The sequence below is a fragment of the Lithobates pipiens genome, unplaced genomic scaffold, assembly GCF_037356315.1.
Source record: "Lithobates pipiens isolate NorthernLeopardFrog02 unplaced genomic scaffold, aLitPip1_a1.2 Scaffold_8, whole genome shotgun sequence".
In the NCBI taxonomy this organism is placed as follows: Eukaryota; Metazoa; Chordata; class Amphibia; order Anura; family Ranidae; genus Lithobates; species Lithobates pipiens.
In genome coordinates, this window is record NW_027507903.1 from 690,391,615 (window position 1) to 690,416,532 (window position 24,918).

General features: G+C 46.3%; 1 protein-coding gene across 10 annotated transcripts in view; it reads left to right on the top strand.

Annotated features, from left to right (window-relative positions):
- LOC143963519 (NACHT, LRR and PYD domains-containing protein 3-like) overlaps positions 1–24,918 on the top strand; it is a 190,255-nt gene that overhangs the window by 158,872 nt on the left and 6,465 nt on the right. For all 10 annotated transcript variants that reach the window (XM_077473187.1, XM_077473188.1, XM_077473181.1 and 7 more), the window contains 3 exons: positions 16,421–16,591; positions 22,450–22,647; positions 23,748–23,824. In XM_077473187.1, coding sequence (XP_077329313.1) covers positions 16,421–16,591; positions 22,450–22,647; positions 23,748–23,790 — 412 coding nt within the window. In that variant the 3' untranslated portion in view covers positions 23,791–23,824. The remainder of the gene's footprint in view (positions 1–16,420; positions 16,592–22,449; positions 22,648–23,747; positions 23,825–24,918) is intronic.

Sequence of the window (24,918 nt, forward strand, 5' to 3'; positions counted from 1 at the left end):
TGGACATTCCGCCAACCTTATAAATAGACCTGATCTGGCAGCCATTTTACATTGTCTTATGTCATTATAGGGAGAGGTTGCTGTGTGGAGCAGGGAGAGACTGTAGTGACACAAATCGCTAGCTATTAGGTCCACAAAAGTCCTTTTAAGGACTGGTATGGTATAGGTGTAGTACACTATATAGGGTTGAGTGCATTAGCTATTACTATTAGGTCCACAAAGGTCCTTTTAAGGACCGGTATAGGTGTACAGTATATAGGGTTCAGTGCACTGCTGTGCTGGTGATTGCAGCAGCCTGTCTTTTGTCAGTGCAGGGAGGGAAAGGACGCTATGTGCAGCAGGGACAGTCAGTTTAATCACTAGCTATTACTATTAGGTCCACAGAGGTCCTTTTAAGGACTGGTATAGGTGTACAGTATATAGGGTTGTACACGTATAATATACTTTCTTCCAAATATAGAAAGAATATTATACTTGACTGCTGCCCTATTCTGCAGCAGTCCTTTATCAGTGTAGGGACTGAGGTACAGTCTGCAAAACACTAGCTACTAGGTCCACAAAGGTCCTTGTAAGGACTGGTATAAGTGTACAATATATAGGGTTGTGGTGCACTGCTGCAGATTACTGCCCTATTCTGCAGCAGTTCTTTATCAGTGTAGGGACTGAGGTACAGTCTGCAAATTACTAGCTACTAGGTTCACAAAGGTCCTTGTAAGGACTGGTATAGGTGTACTATTTGGTATGCAGTAAATAGGTGTGTAAAACACGTATAAAATACTTGCACATATAGAAAGCATAGTATAGTGCATTTCCACTGTGCAGCATTATGACTGCTGAGGGGTTCTGCAGCGATACTACAAAGAGCGACAAACGCAATTAAAAAAAGTATTATAACCGGTGTGATAGACCAGTGGCCCCCGAAAACGAAAGATTGAAGCGGGTGTTATATACCTTCTTCCACATACATACTGCACTTCTCTAGAGACTTTTGTCACAGGGTCATTTAAAAAATGACAGGCAGAGGAAGAGGCAGGCCCTTCCGCAGGGGTGGTAGGGGTAGGGCAGGAGCAACAGACTTGAGCCAAAGTAGCAAATTGCAGAAGGTGCGTGCGATTATGTCAAAGGACGCACCAGACTTGGTTGAGTGGCTCACTCAGCCTTACTCTTATGTACCCTCCTCATCCTCTCGATCTGCACCCTCTTCACTCTCTGCTATGTGCACCCCCAAAGACACTACCACCAACACCACCACCACCATATACCTTCTGCTTGAGTCACAGGAATTATTTTCTAATCCATATCAAGACATTTCTGATGTGCAGCCACTCTTGGCATTGTATCAGGAAGAGGAGGTAGCAACAACCGCCACTCAGCAGTCTGACGACAGTACCCAGATCAGCCCAAGGTGGAGGTTTGTCCCCGCTGTTGCTGCCTACTCCAAGATCTCTAATTATAGTGGTGGGGAAGGTGACGTTGATGACTTGTCTAGTGATGCCATGTGATGTGGGTGCCCACAAGAGAGGAAGAAGAGGGGAGTTCAGAGGAAGATGTGGACCAGCAGATAGGGAGGAGAAGCAGGAAGAACTTAGATTGCACAGGAGGGACAAAGCAGACTGCTAATGTATCAGGAGCGAGTCATCAACCATGTACGGTCACATCTGGCGCTCCCAGGATGCCGGCACATGGCTCTGCAATGTGGACTTTTTTTTAACGTGTCCGCTGTTGACAATAGCGTTGCCATCTGCAATCTTTGCAGTCAACACATAAGTCGCGGTAAGCCCAACACTATGGCCATGTTCAGCGGTAAGTGAATGTATCTCTGGCACACAGTGTCTGTGCCAAGATACATCTGACCACAGACACGTGGCCTAGCAAAAACGGGCAGGGAAGGTATATCACTATTACTGCCCACTGGGTGAACCTTCTGATGGCCGTCAAGCATGTAACCCGTGACACCTGTGTAGATTTGGTTTTACCGCCACGGATTGCATGCAGGCCTGGCTCTTCTTCTCCTCCTCCTCCATCCTCCTCCCTCTCATCCTTGGCTGACTCCTCCTTTTCTGCTGCTAGTGTCTCTTACACTGCATCACCCAAGCTCCCCAGAACCTATTTGACATGCCGGGGGAGACGTTGCCATGCTGTGCTGCGTCTGTTGTGCCTGGAAGCCAAGAGCCACACTGGCCCGGCACTCCTTTCAGCTTTACGTTCACAGGCAGATCAGTGACTAACACTGCTCAATTTGACAGTTGGTAAAGTGGTGTGTGACAAAGGTGCCAGCCATCTTAGTGCATTGAAACAGGGAAAAATTCTGCACGTGCCATGCATGGCACACGTCTTAAACTTGGTCAAGCAGCGATTCAGTGTCAAATACCCTTGGGTCCAGGACATCTTGCGGCAGGCAAGGAAAATCTTGGCCCATTTCAGAAGATCTTACATGGCCATGGCTCGCCTTGCTGACATTCAGCGGCGACACAATCTGTCAGTCAGACGTCTTATTTGCGATTGCCCGACGCGATGGAACTCAACCTTCTATATGCTTGATAGGCTGCTCCAGCAGAAACGTGCAGTTAACGTCTACCTGTATGAACTCTGCGGCAGAACAGGTTCTGGGGAGCTGGGGTTTTTTTCACCGCGCCAGTGGCTGCTCATGCTGCAGCCATTTGATGAGATCACCAAAACTGGTCAGTTGCAGCCATGGCCCCATCAGTGACATGGTACCTTATGCCTTCTTTATGGAGCTTGCGTTGCATCGTGCCATTGATCAAGCCATGGAGGAGCAGGAAGATGAGGAAGTCGCAATGCTGGATGAATTGAATGAATGGGGGGCTACTCTATCTGAGACAAGTCAACAACAGAAGTCTGAAGAGGAGTCAGAGGAGGATGGTGCCGGGGCAGATGAGGAGGAGCAAGAAGAGCATGCTTTAAACCTTTCTGGGATCCCTGTTGTTGTGCGTGGATGGGGAGAGGAGAAAGAGGAGGACAACATTATTCTGGATGATGAGCAGGAGCCTGGCCACCACATCGCTTCCAGTTTAGTGCAAATGGGGGCCTTCATGCTCCAGTGTTTTAACAGGGACCCCCGTATAAAAATCATAAGGGTCAAGGACCAGTACTGGGTGGCAACGTACTTAGACCCCCGGTACAAACACAAAAGAGGGCTGTCAGAATGGAGCACTTCCAGGCCTTGCTTCGAGAAATGCATTTTGCTTTTGTGTGCGCTGGCAGTGGAGCAATTCCCACTCCCAGAGAAAGAGTTGCGGGTACCAATCCAACAGAGCCTGCAAGAAGAGGGTGGTTTGAAGATGTGTTGGTGACTTCTGATATGAGGTCATTCTTTCAGCCGACCCATCGACAGGTGTTATCCGGATCCAGCATCAGGGAATGCCTAGACCGACAAGTGTCTGACTACATCAGGTTAACGGCCGATGTGGACGCTCTGAGGAGTGATGAACCCCTGGACTACTGGGTGGGCGGGCTTGACCTCTGGCCAGAGCTAGCCTAATTTGCAATGGAACTGTTGGCTTGCCCCTCGTCCAGTGTCCAGTCCGAAAGGACGTTCAGAGCAGCAGGCAGGATCATGACCGATAAGCGCACTCGCCTAGCTCACAACAGTGTCGACTACCTCACATTTCTAAAAATGAATGAGGCATGGATCTCGGAGGAATTTAACACACGTGACCAGTAGACCATGTATATCTCTATAAATGATTTATTTAATCGAGCACACAGACCTTTTTTCTACATTTGGCTCACTTCCTTATACAAAAAAAGCACACCATACTATATGCCCGTACCCTCCTGTTTGAAGAGGTTGAGCGGTGTCATATTTTTGGGGCCCAGCAGCGAGTTGCTGGTATCAGTGCTGATGTCAGTGCTCTCTATCTCATGCTGGTGTCAGAGCTCTATATCATGGTGCTGGTGTCAGTGCTCTATATCACAGTGCTGGTCTCAGTGCTCTCTATCACAGTGCTGCTGCCAGTGCTCTCTCACGGTGCTGGTGTGGTCTCAGTGCTCTCTATCTCGGTGCTCATGTCAGTGCTCTCTATCACGGTGCTGGTGCTGGTGTCAATGCTCTCTATCTCGGTGCTGGTGTCAGTGCTCTCTATTATGGTGCTGGTGTGGTGTCAGTGCTCTCTATCTCGGTGCTGGTGTGGTGTCAGTGCTCTCTATCACGGTGCTGGTGTCAGTGCTCTATATCACGGTGCTAGTGTCAGTGCACTCTAGGCATGGATCTCGGAGGAATTCAACACACGTGACCAGTAGACCATGTATATCTCTAAAAATTATTTATTTAATTGAGCACACAGACCTTTTTTCTACATTTGGCTCACTTCCTTGTACAAAAAAAGCACACCATACTATATGCCCGTACCCTCCTATTTGAAGAGGTTGAGCGGTGTCATATTTTTGGGGCCCAGCAGTGAGTTGCTTGTATCAGTGCTGCTGTCAGTGCTCTCTATCTCGTGCTGGTGTCAGTGCTCTATCTTGTGCTGGTGTCAGTGCTCTCTATCACGGTGCTGGTGTCAGTGCTCTCTATCACGGTGCTGGTGTCAGTGCTCTATATCACGGTGCTGGTGTCAGTGCTCTATATCTTGGTGCTGGTGTCAGTGCTCTATATCACAGTGCTGGCGTCTTTGCTGTTTGCAAACTTTCATCCGCGTTCACAGTTCGCATTCGCGAAACGTCCCGTCGGAAGTTCGTCCATCTCTAGTGAACAGATCTCCTTCATAGCAGAAGCTTCTTCCGCAGGCTCAGTCATGGCTGTTTGTACTGTTAGGTACCTGGGTGGTGAGCCTGACTTGGTGGAAGAAGACTTCTCTTACGACTCTGGTTCAGGGCCCACTGGAGTGAAGACAGTGGTCCCATGAGTGCAGCGAGGTAGGAGTGTCTGAGCTGGATGCAGCAGCTGATGCAGGCAGTGGAGATGGTCCTCCAGATGGCTGGAACTGCAGAAACTGGCAGAGGCTGGCAGAAGTTGGCAGAGCAGGAGGATGAACAGCAAGCCGGGTGGAAGAAGGCACAGGAACAGTGGCAGCAGATCCTGGATAGACTAAGCACACTTGGAACAAGCAGAGGGCTGGTCAGACAAGCCGGTCAGAGCAGATAGGCAATCGGGCAGTAATAGCAGGCAAAGGCAAGGTCATAGGCTAGCAAAGGTTCAGCATCAAATAGGCAGTGCATAAACAGGGTCAGGCAGGCGGGGATCGGGGCAGAAGAGATCAGCAGAGTCCGACATAAGTCGGGTCAGTGATAGCAATCAGATGAACAGGTAACAGGAGTCTCAGGTACAAGCTGCAGACAAACAGCACTGAACAAATGCAGCTGTAACTTTAAATAGGGCCACTGGTGCAAACCGCACTAGCGTGCACACGCATCCGTTGTGCATGCGAGTGCACTTGGGGTGCATACTGGCGCACACACGCGCCGATTCTTGGGTTGCATAATGGCGCACGAAGATTCACCAGCAAAGCGCGAGCAGAGCCCTGACAATAGCAAATTTAATCAGTTACATCAGCATCAGGTGCTTGATAGCTGCTGATCCAGGACTGAGTATTTTTTTATAAATGTGAGCCTATCAATGGAGTCTGTGTAGCTTGATTGCATATTGAGCAAGTTCTGGCCAGTGGTCCAACCTCAAGACCCATTAACCTAGTGGATGCTCGGAAAGGTCTCCAAGTCTGCTCTTGCCCCTAGATATTCCTGCCCCATATAATGCAGATGCTGATGATAGTTGCTGGAACCTATCAGAACTTGGCACTGAGGACTGAAAAATTGTTTAAAGGCATCAGTTAGCCGGCCACCTTCTCCACCGCTCTTCCTCTGACCGAACAAAGCCTCAGAAACAGATTGTCCAGCACCAGGATGGAAACCTCCCAGGGTCTGGAAATGCATTACACAAACTTTTATTTAAGACCTCCTGAAGATGTTTCATGCTCTGCTCCCTCCTACCCTTGTAACATGGATCAAGAAGGGTTGCCAGCCAGTAATGATCCCTCTCCTTAATACCACAAATCCTTGGGTCCTTTTGCAAACCTTGCAGAATCAGGGAGGCCATGCAACATACGTTTGCAGAAGCATTTGATTCTGAGTCCTCTGGGTCACTAATTATCACATTATCAGTAACTACCTCCTCCCAGCCATGTACAACTGGGTTTCTGGGGACTGAAAACCATCTGCTGAAGACTGCTGCATGTTATCCTCAACATCCATGCTGACACAATCCTCCTCCTCTTTTTCCTGTGTGTTTGGTGGGCCCACAGGAATGCTATCTGGAAAAAGGGGGCCTTGAAAGGAAAGGAAGTCTTTCTCTTTCTCCCGCTGTTCTGTCTCAAGTGACCTGTCCATGATTCCACAAAGCATGTGCTAGACTAGAGGGACAATGTCACTGATGCATGCATGCATGGTTGCTGCTCATCATCCTTGTGGCCTCCTAAAATGTTGACAGGACCATGCATGCATCCTTGATCAGTAGCCACTGGATGGTGAAAAGAAGCCAAGCTGCCCTGACCCTGTCCTGGTGCCATACTCATACAGGTACTCAATTTTCTGTATATATATATATATACATATATATATATATATATATATATATATATATATATATATATAAAATTCCAGTTATAAGTGCTAAAAGTGGAGCAATCATTAAGGGGGACACCTGGGACTCTGGGAAAGTGGGGGGACTCTGATAACCAAAGATGACCTTCCACAGAAAGAATACACTAAGTTCTGGTTTCCTATACTATCCTCTCCGAAGTCCACACACAAGTCTGACTTCTCCCATGACCCCCATCCCGGCGGTGTTCCACTGTTGATTCCTATCCAGACTCCAGACATGATATACAACAGGATGTCACAGGCTGTGGGCATGGTACAGGAGATCGGATGAGTACATAGAACTGATAGGCTCCCCCAACAAAGATGGCGTGGATCGATCCCACGCATGAGTGGATCACTGCACCCTATATAAGCAGAGAGGTGCACCAATATGGCCCCTCCAGATGACGTCCTGATGACGAAACACGTAGGGAGTGGCCATAGGACGTAACCTCTCCATAACAAACTACAGCGGATGGCGTGGTTTTCTTATATTGTGGTTTTTAATCTTTGCTACATGTGAGTAGTTTTATTTTCTAAATAAATTGTTCACGAAGACATACTACACCATGGATATTCTTCTCTTTTGTTGAACATATGAATGAGGCATTTATACCAGTGGATGAGAAATTAAACTCCCAGGGAAACACCAGAGTGGCACAGGGACGAATCTACCCCTGCAGGGGCAGGGTATCTGGTGAGCGCAATATCATTTATTTTCACAGAAAAGTGCACCGGGAGCTCTTTCCACCTTTGGAACAACTACAGAAAGTCTGCACAAGTCACTTTTTGAAAAAAACTTTTTGGGTCTATTTATATAGAAAAAAAATGTCACCTCCCTTGCTTTAGTTAGGCACATTACCATATGTATGCATCCTTGTACAGTCAACTGTTTATCATCTATTGATTATACAGTATATTAGAGGTATGCATGTATGTATAATGGTTGTTTATGGTTGCAAATAGGTCATTAGATATTGATCTTAGATACGTATCACTATCTACTACATTTTTCACATACTTTTAAAAAAAATGTTTTCTACTATTTGCAAGTACCCTTTCTAAGGATGGGAGGGACACACATTTTGATTCAGGGGATGCAACACTCTTAAATATAGTCACTGATTCACTTACTGTAATACCCAGTAAGCGGGGTGCACTCACGGCACAAATTAATTCAGAGGACACAGTGCCCTGTTAAATTAAATATTGTCACTGGGATTTTTCCATTGTAGTACACCATAGGAGGAGTATACCCACGGCACAAAGGAACATAATTAACAATTATAAAGGAGATGGCAGAGGCTGCAGGCATGGTACAAGAGAAGTCAGAGGCTGTGGGCATGGTACAGAAGGTGTCAAGATGGCAGAGGCAGTGGGCATGGTAAAGGAGATGTCAGAGGCTATGGGCATTTTACAGGAAATGTCAGAGGCTGTGCGCATTGTACAGAGGATGTCAAGATGGCAGAAGCTGTGGGCATGGTACAGGAGATGTCAGAGGCTGCAGGCATGGTCCAGGAGATGTCAGAGGCTGCAGGCATGGTACAGGAGATGTCAGGGGCTATGGGCATGGTACAGGAGACTTCAGAGGCTGTGGGAATGGTACAGGAGATGTCAGAGGATGCAGGCATGGTACAGAACATGTCAAGATGGCAGAAGCTGTGTGCATGGTACAGGAGATGTCAGAGGCTGCGGGAATGGAACAGGAGATGTCAGAGGCTGCGGGCATGTAATAAAAGATGTCAAGAAATTAGAGGCTGTGGTCATGGTACAGGAGATGTGAGAGGCTGTGGGCATGGTTAAGTACATGGAACAGGAGATGTCAGAGGCTGTGGGTATTGTACAGGAGATGTCTGAGGCTTCAAGCATGGTACAGGAGATGTCAAGGCTGGGGGCATGGTACAGAAGATGTCAGGATGGCAGAGGCTGCAGGCATGGTACAGGAAATGTCAAAAGCTGTGGGCATGGTACAGGAGAGGTAGGGGCTGTGGGCATGGTGCAAAAGATGTCAAGATGGCAGAGCCTCCAGACATGGTACTGGAGATGTCAGAGGCTGTGGGCATGGTACAGGAGATGTCAGAGGCTGTGGGCATGGTACAGGAGATGTCAGAGGCTGTGGGCATGGTACAGAACATGTCAAGATGCAGAGGCTGCGGGCATGGTACAGAAAATGTCAAGATGGCAGAGGCTGTGGGCATCGTATAGGAGATGATAGAGGCTGCGGGCATGGTACAGAAGATGTCAAGATGGCAGAGGCTGTGGGCATCGTATACGAGATGATAGAGGCTGCGGGCATGGTACAGGAGATGTCAGAGGCTGTGGGCATGGTACAGGAGATGTCAAGGCTGTGGGCATGGTACAGAATATGTCAAGATGGCAGAGGCTGCGGGCATGGTACAGGAAATTTCAGAGGCTATGGGCATGGTACAGAAGATGTCAAGATGTCAGAGGTTGTCGGCATGGTACAGGAGATGTCAGAGGCTGTGAGCATGGTGCAGATGTCAAGATGTCAGAGGCTGTGGACATGGTACTGGAGATGTCAGAGGCTGTGGGCATGGTAAAGGAGATGTCAGAGGCTGTGGGCATGGTAAAGGAGATGTCAGAGGCTGTGGGCATGGTACAGGAGATGTCAAGATGGCAGAGGCTGTGGGCATGGTACAGAAGTTGTCAGAGGCTGTGGGCATGGTAAAGCAGATGTCAGAGTCTGTGGGCATGGTACAGACTACATCAAGATGGCAGAGGCTGTGGGCATGGTACAGGAAATGTCAGAGGCTGTGGGCATGGTACAGAAGATGTCAGAGGCTGCAGGCATGGTACAGGAAATGTCAGAGGCTGTGGGTATGGTAAAGCAGATGTCAGAGGCTGTGGGCATGGTAAAGGAGATGTCAGAGGCTGTGGGCATGGTACAGGAGATGTCAAGATGGCAGAGGCTGTGGGCATGGTACAGAAGTTGTCAGAGGCTGTGGGCATGGTAAAGCAGATGTCAGAGTCTGTGGGCATGGTACAGACTACATCAAGATGGCAGAGGCTGTGGGCATGGTACAGGAAATGTCAGAGGCTGTGGGCATGGTACAGAAGATGTCAGAGGCTGCAGGCATGGTACAGGAAATGTCAGAGGCTGTGGGTATGGTAAAGCAGATGTCAGAGGCTGTGGGCATGGTACAGACTATGTCAAAATGGCAGAGGCTGTGGTCATGGTACAGGAGATGTCAAGAAGGCAGAGGCTGTGGGCATAGTACAGAAGATGTCAGAGGCTGTGGGCATGGTACAGGAAATATTGGAGGCTGTGGGCATGGTGCAGAATATATCAAGATGGCAGAGGCTGCAGGCATAGTAAAGGAGATATCAGAGGCTGTGGGCATGGTGCAGAAGATGTCAAGTTGGCAGAGGCTGCGGGCATAGTACTGGAGATGTCAGAGGCTGCGGGCATGGTACAGGAGATGGCAGAGGCTGTGGGCATGGTACAGGAGATATAGAAAAAAGAGAACATTAGTCCGCTAAGAGCAAGATAACAAGGGGTTACTAATGGCAACAATAAATAGATCTAAATTAATTGATTCCAGTTTAAATAACAAACCAATTTTATTAAAGTATCAAAAATAGAAAAATCCTGTGCAGTTCATAAAAATAATGGTTCTCAATCTAATATAATTAATTGTGTACGCACAGACAATAAGACAAACAGGACATACATAAAACAACACAAAACACTACTTGGGTCCGGACAAATTGCTTTAGTCCATTGCAACCCACGTATTAGATTACCTAATGAATATTACAGGGTCAAAGTTCCCTATTTCTTCCAATAACTAAACGGTTAATCAATGAACTAAATCAATATTGAGTGGGGGAAGGGAGAGAGGGGTTGAGGTAGATAGCTGAAAAATGATGTGTTCAATTAAGACAAATCCTATCTGTAGTTAGTGCTAATAATATTGCTATGATGTCACATGTCTCCATCCCTTGGTGCTGGAAAGGTTAAACAATGTACAATAGTGTAACGATAGAAAAAGCCAATGCACAGTAGGAAATCCCGTCCAATCCGTGGCATTTAATTGTAACAGCCTTCTATTTAATCACTTCACCACACTTCCAATGCATATTCCAAAGCTGCCGGCTGACATGTCAAGGCTGTGGGCATAGTACAGAAGATGTCAAGATGTCAGAGGCTATGGGCATGGTACGAGAAATGTCAGAGGCTGTGGGCATGGTACAGAAGATGTAAGAGGCTGTGGGCATGGTACAGGAGATGTCGGAGGCTGTGGGCATGGTGCAGAAGATGTCAGTATGGCAGAGGCTGTGGGCATGATACAGGAGATGTCAGAGGCAGTGGCATGGTACAGAAGATGTCAAGATAGCAGAGGCTTTGGGCATAGTACAGGAGATGTCAGAGGCTGTGGGCATGGTACAGAAGATGTCAAGATGGGAGAGGCTTTGGGCATAGTACTGGAGATGTCAGAGGCTGTGGGCATGGTACAGGAGATTTTAGAGGCTGTGGGCATGGTATAGCATATGACAGAGGCTGTGGGCATGGTACAGGAGATGTCATAAGCTGCGGGCATGGTACAGGAGATGTAGGGGCTGTTGGCATGGTGCAAAAGATGTCAAGATGGCAGACCCTGCGGGCATGGTACTGGAGATGTCAGAGGCTGTGGTCGTGGTACAGGAGATGTCAAAGGCTGTGGGCATGGTACAAAAGATGTCAAGGCTGTGGGGATGGTACAGGAGATGTCAGGATGGCAGAGGCTGCGGGCATGGTACAGGAAATGTCAGAGGCTGTGGGCATGGTACAGAAGATGTCATAGGCTGCGGGCATGGTACAGGAGATGTAGGGGCTTTGGGCATGGTACAGAAGATGTCAATATGGCAGAGGCTGTGGGCATGGTACAAAAGATGTCAATATGGCAGAGACTGTGGGCATGGTACAGAAGATGTCATAGGCTGCGGGCATGGTACAGGAGATGTAGAGGCTGCGGGCATGGTACAGGACATGTCAGAAGCTATGGGCATGGTACAGGAGATATAGAAAAAAGAGAACTTTAGCCCGCTAAGAGCAGGCTAACAAGGGGTTTCTAATGGCAACAATAAATAGATCTAAATGAATTGATTCCAGTTTGAATAACAACCAATTTTATTAAAGTATCAAAAATAGAAAAAAAAACGTGTGCAGTTCATAAAAGTAATGGTTCTCAATCTAATATAATTAATTGTGTACCCACAGACAATAAGACAAACAGGACATACATAAAACACAAAACACTACTCAGGTCCGGACAAATTGCTTTAGTCCATTGCAACCCATGTATTAGATTACCTACTGAATATTACAGGGTTAAAATTCCCTATTTCTTTCAATAACTAAACGGTTAATCAATGAACTAAATCGATATTGAGTGGGGGAAGGGAGAGAGGGAATGAGGTAGATAGCTGAAAAATGACGTGTTCAATTCAGACAAATCTTATCTGTAGTTAGTGCTAATAATATTGCTATGATAGTCACATGTCTCCATCCCTTGGTGCTGGAAAGGTTAAACAATCTACAATAGTGTAACAATAGAAAAAGCCAATGCACAGTAGGAAATCCCATCCAATCCGTGGCATTTAATTGTAACATCCTTCTATTTAATCACTTCACCACAATTCCAATGCACATTCCAAAGCGGCAGGCCGACTTATAATGTTTCAACAACTGGCAACGAGTTATCTCCTTTGTTTATTTAGGCAGACAAAGTAGCAAGGCAGAATGACATTACTAGTCTCTGATGTGAATAAACAGATAAGATTATCAGCTGCTATTTTAAAAGGAAACTCAAGTCAGATGCTGGTCAGTGAGTGTTAATATGTATATCAGCACCGCAGTCACCCGAGAATCACGGTGTAGGCATCCACTGCAGTATCCGTCTGTAAATCACCTGGCTGCCTTTCAGCTGGTATCCCGTATGTTGGAAAGTAAAGTAGATCATCTCCAGTCATATATCTGCCAAAGATAGTAGGACAAACCCCCAAAAATTCTTCAGATATATTAATAGTAAAAAAGGTCAGGTCTGAGCATGTAGCCCCTTTACACAATAATCTGGAGTGGTTGACTGGGGACAAAGAGAAGGCTAACTTATTAAATACTTTCTTCAGCTCTGTGTATACAAAGGAGCATGGAGGAGCTCATGTCTATAATGGGGGTGGTGGTGACACAACCCCAAATCCACAATGGCTCAAAAGTGATATGGTCCAGAAATATTTGGACAGAATAAAGGTAGGTAAAGCACCTGGACCTGATGGCATCCACCCACGGATCCTAAAAGAATTGAGCTCTGTAATTTCAAAGCCATTGTATCAAATTTTTAGGGACTCATTAATGACAGGAATAGTAACACTGGATTGGTGCAGGGCCATTGTGGTGCCTATATTTAAAAAGGGAACAAAGTCTTTACCAAGTAACTATAGACCTGTTAGCTTAAGTTCTATAGTTGTGAAGATACTGGAGAGATTAATAAAAGACCACATAGACGAGTTCTTGCAGGAAAAAAATATTTTAAGCAACAGACAGCATGGATTCATGAAAGACAGAAGTTGTCAGACAAACCTGATTTCTTTTTATGAAGAGGTAAGTAAAACCTTGGACAGAGGGGTGGCGGTGGATGGGGTATACTTGGACAGAGGGGTGGCGGTGGATGGGGTATAGTTGGACAGAGGGTGGCGGTGGACGTGGTATACTCGGACAGAAGGGGGCGGTGGACGTGGTATACTTGGATTTTGCAAAAGCGTTTGATACAGTTCCGCACACACGGCTCATGTGTAAGGTAAAGTCTACAGGTTTGGAAATATCAGCTTGTAAATGGATAGAAAACTGGCTAAAAGACAGAATTCAGAGAGTAGTGGCTATTGATTCTTACTCTGAATAGTCTAAAGTTATCAGTGGTGTACCCCAAGGTTCAGTGCTGGGACCCTTACTTTTTAATATCTTTATAAATGATATTGGGTCTGGGATCAAAAGTAACATTTCCGTCTTTGCAGATGACATGCAGTGCAATAACCTCCTTAAAGGATGTCTCCAATTTACAAGCCAACCTCAATGCTCTGTCTAATTGGGCGACTATGTGGCAGATGAGGTTTAATGTTGAGAAATTTAAAGTTATGCACTTGGGGGCTAAGAATATGCATCATACATGCTAGGGGGAGTACAACTGGGGGAATCCATAGTGGAGAAGGATCTGGGGGTTTTGGTAGATCATAAGCTCAATAATAGCATGCAATGCCAAGCTGCGGTTTCCAAAGCGAGCAAAGTCCTTTCCTGTATTAAGAGAGGTATGTACTCCAGAGAGAGAGATATCATTTTGCCCCTGTACAAATCATTAGTAAGACCTCATCTGGAAAATGCAATTCAGTTTTGGGCACCAGTTCTCAAAAAGGATATCAGGGAACTGGAGAAAGTGCAGAGAAGGACAACCAAACTGATAAGAGGCATGGAGGAGATCAGCTATGAGGAAAGATTAGAGGAACTGAATTTATTCCCTCTTGAGAAGAGGAGATTAAGGGGGATATAATCAACATGTACAAATATATAAGGGGTCTGTTAAGGACGTCTGGTATTGAGTCTGACTTGGTGGAAGGGGATCTCTCTTACGGCTCTGGTTCCGGTCTCTCTGGGATGGGGACAGGGAGACTGGAGCACAGCGGGGTAGAAGAGTCCAGCCGGGTGCAGCAACAGGTGCCGGGTAGGTGAGGATCCTTTGGAGCAGGAACTCCCTGTAGTATGGAAGTAGCAAGGAGGAGACTGCAGACTGTGGAATCAGGATGGAATGGATCCTCTGGATGAGAAGGTATCAGACACAGGAGCAGGCAGGAATCAGCAGAGGTATCAGGTACAAGCAGGTGGTTCGGCAACAGGAAAACAGTCCAAGAAAGGTCAAACAAGCCGGGGTCGGAGCAGGAGAGGTCAACAAGGTCAGACGGAGCCGGGTCAGGTATCAGGTAGGTAGCAGGCAGATAACAGGTAACTTCAGGCACAAGCTGCAGACGAGACAGCACAGAACCACAGCAACTGTGTCCTTAAAAAGGGGTATTGGTGCCAATCGAGCTAACGTTCGCCCGTGCGTGCGTGTACTGCGCGCACATACGACCGTCGTGCACCCGCGCGCATCGGAAGGCGCTCGTGCCCACGACGACCCGCGACACGAACGCGTGTGCGCGCACGGAGAGCCGGTCGCATAGAACGGACGGATTCCTGACAGGGTCCATATAGTGAACTTGGTGTTGAGTTATTCACTTTACAGTGAACAAAGAGGACAAGGGGGCACTCTTTACGTCTAGAGGAAAAGAGATTTCATCTCCAAATACGGAAAGGTTTCTTTACAGTAAGATCTGTGAAAATGTGGAATAGACTCCCTGCAGAGGTGGTTATGGCCAGCTCAGTGGATTGCTTTAAGAAGGGACTGGATTATTTCCTAAGTGTACATAATATAACTGGGTACTGACATTTATAGGTAAAGTTGATCCGGGGAAAATCCGATTGCCTCCCGGGGGATCAGGAAGGAATTTTTCCCCCTGCTTTAGCAAATTGGATCATGCTCTGCTGGGGTTTTTTGCCTTCCTCTGGATCAACTGTGGTTATAGAATTGGGTATATGGGATTGTATGATATTATTATTATTATTTTTTGTGGTTGAACTGGATGGACATGTGTCTTTTTTCAATCTGACTAACTATGTAACTATATTTGCCGATAGTATCACACTGACACTGTATCTCATGCAGTGTCAGTGTGATACTATCGGCATATTTTGGCAGATATATGACTGGAGGCGATCTACTTTACTTTCCAACATTGACTAAAATTGAGTTTATTGAAAAAGTAGGAATATATATTTGTTTCTATATTTTTTGTCTTTTTTTCATTTATATTGCAAAAAATAAAATTCCCAGAGCTGATAAAACACCACCAAAATAAAGCTCTATTTGTAGGAAAAAAAGGACACAAATGTTGTTTATATACAGCATTGCATGACTGCGCAATCACCAGATAAAGCAGCGCAGTGCCAAATTGTAAAAAGTGCTCTGGTCATTAAGGGGGTAAAACCTTCCGGGGCTGAAGTGGTTAAGGTAAAAAACCTTCATCCTTTACATCCTCTGTAATAATTCCTGTAACATCCTAGTATATGATCTATATTTATGGAGATGATATCTGATTGGTGGAGACACTAAAGAATGGGGGATGGAAGAATAAAGTGCTTTAATGTTAAGTGTCCCCCATGTGAATGTAGAATCCCATTGTAAATGTGGAATATCCACCAATATAGTACTTGTATCTCTAATATATCCCAGAAGTCTCAGCACTAAAGGCTGGAAATGTATATCCACCCCTCCCCCTACATTCTCTATAAGGGATCCTATTCCTGCCACAATCCGGTGACCTTCAATGGGAAGTCCTGATTGGTGGACTTTAGGAAGGTGATGGAATATTGGGGTCACTGGGGGATCCACATCAGAAATTCTGCTGTTTTATTTTATAACCCCCCCAGATCCTTTCCTTTATCTATCAATTTCAGAAGCCCCTGTATGAGACACTGTGTGAGGTCCTGCTTAACAACCGGGTACATAAGGGGGTGACTGAGCTGTCACAGCGCCCCCTCTTTATACTGTGTAGACATAAGTACTACAACAGCTTCACCTTTATCAGCTTCCCTAATAACAAGATCTTTCCTCTGTATAACATTCTGTATATCCTGATATTCCGCTCTAGTGATGTTATGTTACTTTTCACTAAATGGGAATAATTCCTCATATTCATCTTATAATATAATATCATGTGTCTGGATTTGTCTCTACAGGTTGAATGGATGTGGTGTGACTTCCTCCGGCTGGGATGATCTCCGATCCATTCTTATCAATAATCGATCCCTCACCATACTGAATTTATCAGAGAATAATCTGGAAGACTCTGGAATAAAACTTCTATGTGAGACGCTCAGAGATCCTGGCTGTACTCTGCAGAGTCTGAGGTGAGAATTATCCTATAAATGATATAATATTCTGCAGGATTCTGGTATAAATCTTCTATGTGAGGGATCCAGACATATCACCTAGATGAAAGTTATACAAAGACAGACCTCTGATTGGCCGGTTACACTGGGAGGTCCCATCATAGTCCTTCAGGTCACTCACTGTTATTGGCTTCCATCCCCTCCCCCCTCCACTGACTATCAGAGATCAGACTTTGGCTGGGGTTACACTGGAGGTCACAGCAGGTCACAGCAGGGGGTCCGGTGCATCTCCATTCACCATTTCAGGTCCGATTTCTGTCTGAATTTTGGGCTGAATTCGGACCTGAAACAGAGCAGAAGACGCACAGGACTCCATATTCTCTTCATTCAGTGACCAATCATAGACAGATGGTCCTCAATTAGAATCTGGAAGGACAGAGCGAGTCTCTAGACCAGAAGAGACCCCTAGATGCCAATAAAATCCCCCCATCCTTGTAGATATAAAATTGTCACCTCACTGAGCCTCAAAGAGAAGTCCTAGTCATTTCATCTACAAGCCCAGCAGGGGACGAGGCCGATACAGGGAGAAGACCCCGAACTGTCTGCCAGACATTGATTTATATCAGAGATCAGAGGAATCTATTTTATCTCTCATACAGAATAAAATATTAGTTGCAGAGAGATGGAAATAATTGCCCCTGATTGTAGACATGTTGGGGTACATGTACATATAACATTGTATGTGTAGTGAGGATAGAATCCAGGAGAACCCCCAGAATGGTTCTATGGGGTCTGATCACACCAGACAAGCTCTGATTGGTCTTGTTGGGATCAGACTGACATGCCGGTGTTGGAAATCCAATCCTCATCCATCAGAACCATTCATGGTCCATTTAGCTCTGGTTCCTTCAGAACACAGGACCGGCTTGTGGGCTGGGCAGGGAACACCCCCCAGGGTTGATTGGCTGATGGCTAAACTCCACCCACATCCATAAATTGAGGATCCTGAGATATGGACGGGGTGATTCCCATGGTGCCGGTCTAACCGGTGAATAGCGGATGTTCCTGACATGTTCCTGTCACAGGATAATCCTCAGAAAAAGTTTATTTCTGTTTTATTCTCACAGCCAGACTGTGTCTGTCCTTTTGTCTTTGTTGTATTTTCTCTCATTCTTTATCTTTCTACATATTTTATACACTAAATAACAAACTAGTGTAGCTCTGCTCTATATTACACAGACAGACAACCTACCTGCAGACAGAGGTAAGTGTTACCACAACCCCAGTGTTACTATACGGATGTGTAACTATGTAACAACCCACCTAACCACCTGATCCTGATACTTCCAAATAATAATTACACAACAAAAATGATAATACAAAGCAAATACTACATAGAATATATGTCTGCTACTACCACAACCTCAGTGCTGGAACAATGTGCTGCACAATAATGAATTGCTATTAATACACTTTATACAGAAAACTAACAACTTTATCCCGGTAATTGTAGAAATGGAGTCGGTGAGGATTTCCTCTCAGTAGTGCCACATCCAAAAACTTGTTAGAAGCAAAATAAATACCCCTAAGGGGGGCTTTTATGGCACTTGTATATATAAAGTGGTGCTCTGGAGAAATGTGACTTTGTAGATAAATCTCCCCCTATAATCCTCATGATTCATGTATTCTAGTAAAGGTTACGCTGTAATCCAAGGGCCGCTTTCTATTTTTGCAGCATTGATTTCTTACTTCTGTAAGTCCCAGCAGGCCGACGCCATCTCATGTGTGGGCATCTGAAGCCAGACTGTATGTCTTCCTGTATTCCATGGTTACCCAGCATGCACCTCCAGATCTCACACATGCTCAGAGCAGCACGAGCCGTGTAATAGGTTGTAGGTCGGGTTTCCATAGCAACAGCAATGTCAGAGGAAGTTCCCGCCCCTTAGCTATGGAAACCTCCCCTCCCCCTCCAGGAAGCAGGAAGTTTATCTACATTTACAAAGATTATAAATCTAGAAATACAAAAATCTCCTGCAAAAGGAAATTACTTTATAAAAGATGATAATTGTAAATAATATCCCTTGTTTATGTGCAAATGTGTGTGTGTGTATAACATCTACACAGAAAGAGGGACATCGTTTACATTTAGCATTGTTTAAAAAGTAATTACCTTTTCCAGATGCTGCCCCATGATACTGCCACCACCAAAATTGCCCCATAACTGCCCCGGCCTATGGCACCATCAAAATTGCCCCATCATATTACCCCCATCAAAAATGCCCCATTGTATTGCCCCCACCAAAAATGCCCCTATTAAAATTGCCCAATTATACTGCCACCATCAAAATTTCCTCATCAAAATTGCTCCATCATATTGCCCCCATCCAAATTGCCTCACCATATTACCCCATGAAAACTGCCCCATCATATTGCCCCTTTAAAATTGCCCCATAATGCTGCTACCGTCAAAATTGTCCCATCAAAATCCCCCCATTATTATGCCACCATCAAAACTGCCCCATCAAACCTGCCTCATCATACTGTCACCATCAAAATTGCCCCATCATACTGCCACCATCAAAATTGCCCCATCAAATGTATCCCATCATACTGCCTCAATCAAAATTGCCCCAACATATTGCCCCATCAAAATTTCCTCATCCTATTGCCCCATCAAAATGACCCCCATCAAAACGGCCCCATCATACTGCCACCATCAAAATTGCCCCATAATATTGCCCCCATCATACAGCCACAATCAAAACTGCCCCATTCTATTGCCCCATCAAATTTGCCCCATCATACTGCCACCATCAAAATTGCCACAATAAAAATTGCCCCATCAAAACTTCCCCATCAAAATTTCCTCATTATACTGCCACCTTCAAAATTGCCCCCATCATACTGCCACCATCCATAAAAACTGCCCCATACTGTTGCCCCAATCACAATTGCCCCATAATACTGCCCCCATCAAAATTGCCCCAGCAAATTTCCCCATGAAATTGCCACAACAAAATTGCCCCATTATACCACCACCATCATATTGCCCCATCAAAACTACCCCATCATTTTGCCACCATCAAAATTGCCTTATATAGCCCCCATCAAAACTGTCCAATCATACTGCCACCATCAAAATTGACCCATCCTATTGCCCAATCAAAACTGCCCCCACCAAAATTGCCCCATCTTATTGCCCCATTATACTACCCCATCACAATTGCCCCATTATACTACCCCCATCAAAACTATCCCATCAAATTGCCCCCCATTGCCCCCATCAAAATTGCCCCATCATACTGCCACCACCAAAATTGCCCCCATCAAAACTGCCTCATCCTATTGCTCCATCAAATTGTCCCATCATATTGCCACCATCAAAACTGCCTCCTCCTATTGCCACCCTCGAAACTGCCCCATTATACTGCCACCATCAAAATTGCCCCATCATACTGCCGCCATCAAAATTGCCCCATTATACTTCCACCGTCAAAATTGCCACAATCAAAACTGCCTCATCCTATTGCCCCCTTAAAATTAGCCCATAAAATTGCCCCATCATATTGCCACAATCAAATCTCCCCCATCAAAATTGCCCCATCACATTTCCCCATCCTTTTGCCCCCATCAAAATTGCCCCATTATACTGCCAAATCAAATTCCCCCCATCAAAATTGCCCCATCACATTTCCCCATGAAATTGACTCAATAACAATTGCCCCAATATACTGCCACCATCAAAATTGCCCCACAAAAACTGCCCAATCATACTGCCACCATCAAAATTGTCCCATCCTATTGCCCCATCAAAATGACCCCATCATTTGCCCCCATGATACTGCCACTATCAAAATTGCCCCTTCCTATTTTCCCCATAACATGTTCCACCATCAAATCTGCCCCATCAAATTGCCTGATGAGGCTATACTGATTGGCACTGATATTGCGTCACTGGTGGACACTGATTGGTGCTAGTGATGGCCACTGATCAGCACTGCTAGGCTTTGCCTCTCTCTGCTCGGAATGATGTCCCTTCAACAGAAGTCGGGGATCGTTTTTTTCCCTTATGCTGCGTGAGAAGAAAATAAAGGATTACCGGTCCTCTATTTACATCACATGATCAGCTGCGATTGGCTGACAGCTGATCACATGGTAAGGGGCCGGGATCGACCCCTTACTCCAATCTGTGATCACCCAAGTCTCATTGATTTGGGTGATCACAGCGCATGCCGCGCGCTCCCTGCGGGGGGTGTGGCCAGCTTGTAAAGGGAGGACGTCTATTGACACCCTCCCAGCAAAGCAGATCCGCCCCGTACACATCATTCACCTATAGAGAAGATCTGAGGGGTGAAAACATTTGTATGTTACCAACAACATGGAATGTATAGAGATCTGTGTCCAAATATCACCAGAATCAGAGCATGACACCTTGTAATGTCCTTCACCCTAAGGGCCCTTCACACATGTGGGCCGTATGTCCGTATTTCATCCATCCGTTTGTGGGTGAGATACGGACATACATGCATCCCTATGGGGGATGTTCATCCGCAGACACCCGCTATTGTCCGCCTCCGCAATTGTCCGATTCTGCAGACGGAGGAAAATCCTATTTTTCTATCCATCTGCAGAGCGGATCTGATGAACACAGACAGACGGTCCGTCCTCATCCAATCCCCATAGAGGAGAGTGGAGAGCTGACAGGGCGGTCCCTGCACAGAGTGACCGCCCTGTCCACCGCCTGCTCAGCGGAGCGATCCCTACTGAGCAAGCGGATCATCACGGGGTGAATCATTACTGATCCGTCCCGTGTGAAAGGGGCCTAAGAGATACCAAAGTACCATTGCTGTGATTGGCTGGTGATACCACAACCCCAGTGCAGTGATTAGCTGGTGATACCACAACCCCAGTGCTGTGATTGGCTGGTGATGCCACAACTCCAGTGCTGTAAAATGAATGTATCTAGTTGGATATATAAGAGGAAAGTCCATATATCTGTGATCAATCTACCTCAATGATGGCGCCCCCTCCAGTGTGTCACTACAACATGAAGTGTGTTCAGAGTCCTCCACCTCCGTGCTGATGAAATGCCCCCTCAGGTATTGGCCCCATATACAATATAGGTGTCATGTGCTTGTCCCCCTCTGGGGGGCTCAATGGGCCCGGGGGACTTCCCACAAGATCAGCTGTCACAAGTGTGGGGTCCCTTATAGGGATCTGGTCCCTCCTGATTGGCTGGATATAGAACTCCAAATAAAATAAAAATGGCACCATTAGTGAAGTACGTCCTTCAAAACAATTGTCTCTTTATTTACAATAAATGGACTGACAACCAATAATATGTCAGCATATCCAGCAACCAATTGGGCAGTAGATAATATCGCTCACCAGCGCCACTTCCTGTTTCAGGTCCAGGCAGGAAATGACATCACCCGGCCCCACCCGAGGGCCGACTGTCCAATGATTGGTTGATCTGCTGACATATTATCATCACTTGTCAGTGTGTTTAGCGATCCTCATGGATTTTGCTGCACAGAGACGCATGTGAAGTAGAAATCCCATTATTTCCTATGTGGTCGGTTCCCATCGATGTGCCGCAGTTTAGTGTGAAAGGGAATCTATATGGAGCCATTCACACCTCCAATGTGTGCGTTACCACGTCACTACAATGTACCCGCAACAGTGTAACTCCACACTAAGACTTTTCAGGTGGGTGACAACTTACCTCCATTTCACAGGGAGGTCCCACCAATATTCCATCCAAATGTCCCAACATTTCATTCTCTAAGACCCCGCCCACTGATTATTCATTGGATGTGTCTACTTCTGCCCCTCCCTGCAAGAACATTTCACCTCTTTCCTGCTTCTCCCTCCAGTGTCAATGAATGTAATGGGACATTATGGAGCTGTGATGATCTTTGCTCTGTTATCTCCACAAACCGAACTCTGACCCATCTGTGGATAATATTGGGTGATGATGAGAAGATGTCGGAGTCAGAAGTGAGACGACGTTGTGAGGTCCTCCGGAATGCCGGCTTCTCTGTGGATAGACTGCAAAATCTGTTATATTGGAGGTAACACACATACTAAGTCTTAGAATGTGAATAGTAAAATGTAGACAACATAGGGTGGAGATGGGGGTGAGATGATGGGGTTGAAATGATGGAGATGAGACGATGGAGATGAGGTGATGGAGGTGAGGTGATGGGGGTGAGATGATGGGGATGAGATGATGGAGATGAGGTGATGGAGATGAGATGATGGAGATGAGGTGATGGGGGTGAGATGATGGGGGTGAGATGATGGGGGTGAGATGATGGGGGTGAGATGATGGGGATGAGATGATGGGGGTGAGATGATGGGGATGAGATGATGGGGATGAGGTGATGGGGATGAGGTGATGGAGATGAGATGATGGGGGTGAGATGATGGGGGTGAGATGATGGGGGTGAGATGATGGGGGTGAGATGATGGAGGTGAGATGATGGAGATGAGATGATGGGGGTGAGATGATGGGGGTGAGGTGATGGAGATGAGATGATGGAGATGAGATGATGGAGATGAGATGATGATGGAGATGAGATGATGATGGAGATGAGATGATGGGGTGGGACATTGTTGGGAGGTCTTCTGACACCCGGGCTGCTCTGTAATGAAGATGGAAGGACGGGTTTCAAACATTCTATACAATTTCTGTAGAGCCCATTGGAGGTCTCTGTAGTTATACAGATAATGAGAGAGATGATTGAGATTTCCTGTGCCAGTCACAGATTTCCCAGATGGAGAATTTATTCCTCATCCCAAGTTTTATCATTACAGATGGGGGATGGGAGAATCAGATCCACCAATAATAATCTTAGTCAGGTCCTACAATCTTCCACAAGGTTTTACCTTTACAGAAAAATACCCCCCATCCCCCGAGGTCCATCCAATGTGTCAGTATAACTGAGCCAATCAGATGTGTGTTCTCAGCCTGTACACATGACAGCCCAACACACCCAGCACACAGTCTGCTATCCCAATGGTTGGATGGAGATGAGTGTGTGGCCCCTGCCATGGTGAGGGCCCCTCACTTTTCCATCATTTCTTACAGAGCTCAGTATGAGCCCCTCCCCCTTCCATCATCACAGCAACATTTCCTCCTCTAACACTCTCATTTTATTATTCTATGAAGGGATGGAGGAGGCTGGGAAGTATCTATAAAGAGAAGAAGATAAGAAGATGGTGTGTGGGAGCCCCTCCCCTTCTCAGGTAATACACGGATCCGGATATGAAGAGAATGTCCGGAATGGATGATATCAGAGTAAAGTCACATCAACTCTCAGCTTTTATTTTCTCTTTCTGATCCTTAAATATAGAATTCCAGTAATAGTAATCTTTCTCTTCTTTTCCTCTTCTAAATGGCGTCATTTCTGCTCAGTATTGCCCACTTCCTGTGTTGTTGTGTGACCGGTGCCCCCTTCACACCACTGATCTTATAGGGGCACCCGCACATGCGCGCTCCCATCTATTGTACTACAAGCCTGCGGTGACACACTGGCTGCACCGCCCATCACATCACCGCTACAGCTCCGCCTCCATTGTCATCTGATTGGAGCCATGCCTCTGCCCCGCCTCCTCTCTATGAGTGACAGCAGCCCCCGCACTTTCAGAGCTGAGATGAGCACTGATAAGCAGCACTGATGGGCACTTATATGTGGCACTGATGGGCACTAATAGGCAGCACTGGTGGGCACAGACGGGTGGCATGGGTGGGCAGCACTGATGGGGGACATTGATGGGCATTGATCGACAGCAGTGATGGGCATTCATGGGCAGCACTGATAGGTGGCACTGATTGCCAGCACTGACTAGCATGGCTAATGGGCACTGATTGGTGGCACTTGTGGGCAGTTATGGGCACTGATTGCTGCTGCCTGGTGGGCACTGATAGCTGACATTGGTGGGCAATGGTTGACACTTTTTTCTTTATTATAATCAGTGCCCTGATTACATTCCTCGATGTCCCGCTGATCGGCTCTCCTCTCCTCACTCTCTGTCAGTGACACGTTGCCGTGGTAATTGCTGCGCGCCAGAGAGCGGCCGTTGTGGGACGCCACCATATGACGTCACCCCAGAACAAGAGCTGCACCGCCCCGCCGCCATCTGATGGAGGGCAGGTGACAAGAGGTTAAATTGAGGATTGACGCTCACAGAAATGTAAGAAAAAATTCTAAATAAAAAAGGGGAACACCGATGTCACATTCAGAGAAAAACTGCAGCTGACAATTTAAAAAAAGGGGACAGAAAAAAACAAACAAACACCCAGCAATCAAGAAAAAGGATATACAGCGTGTCACTACACC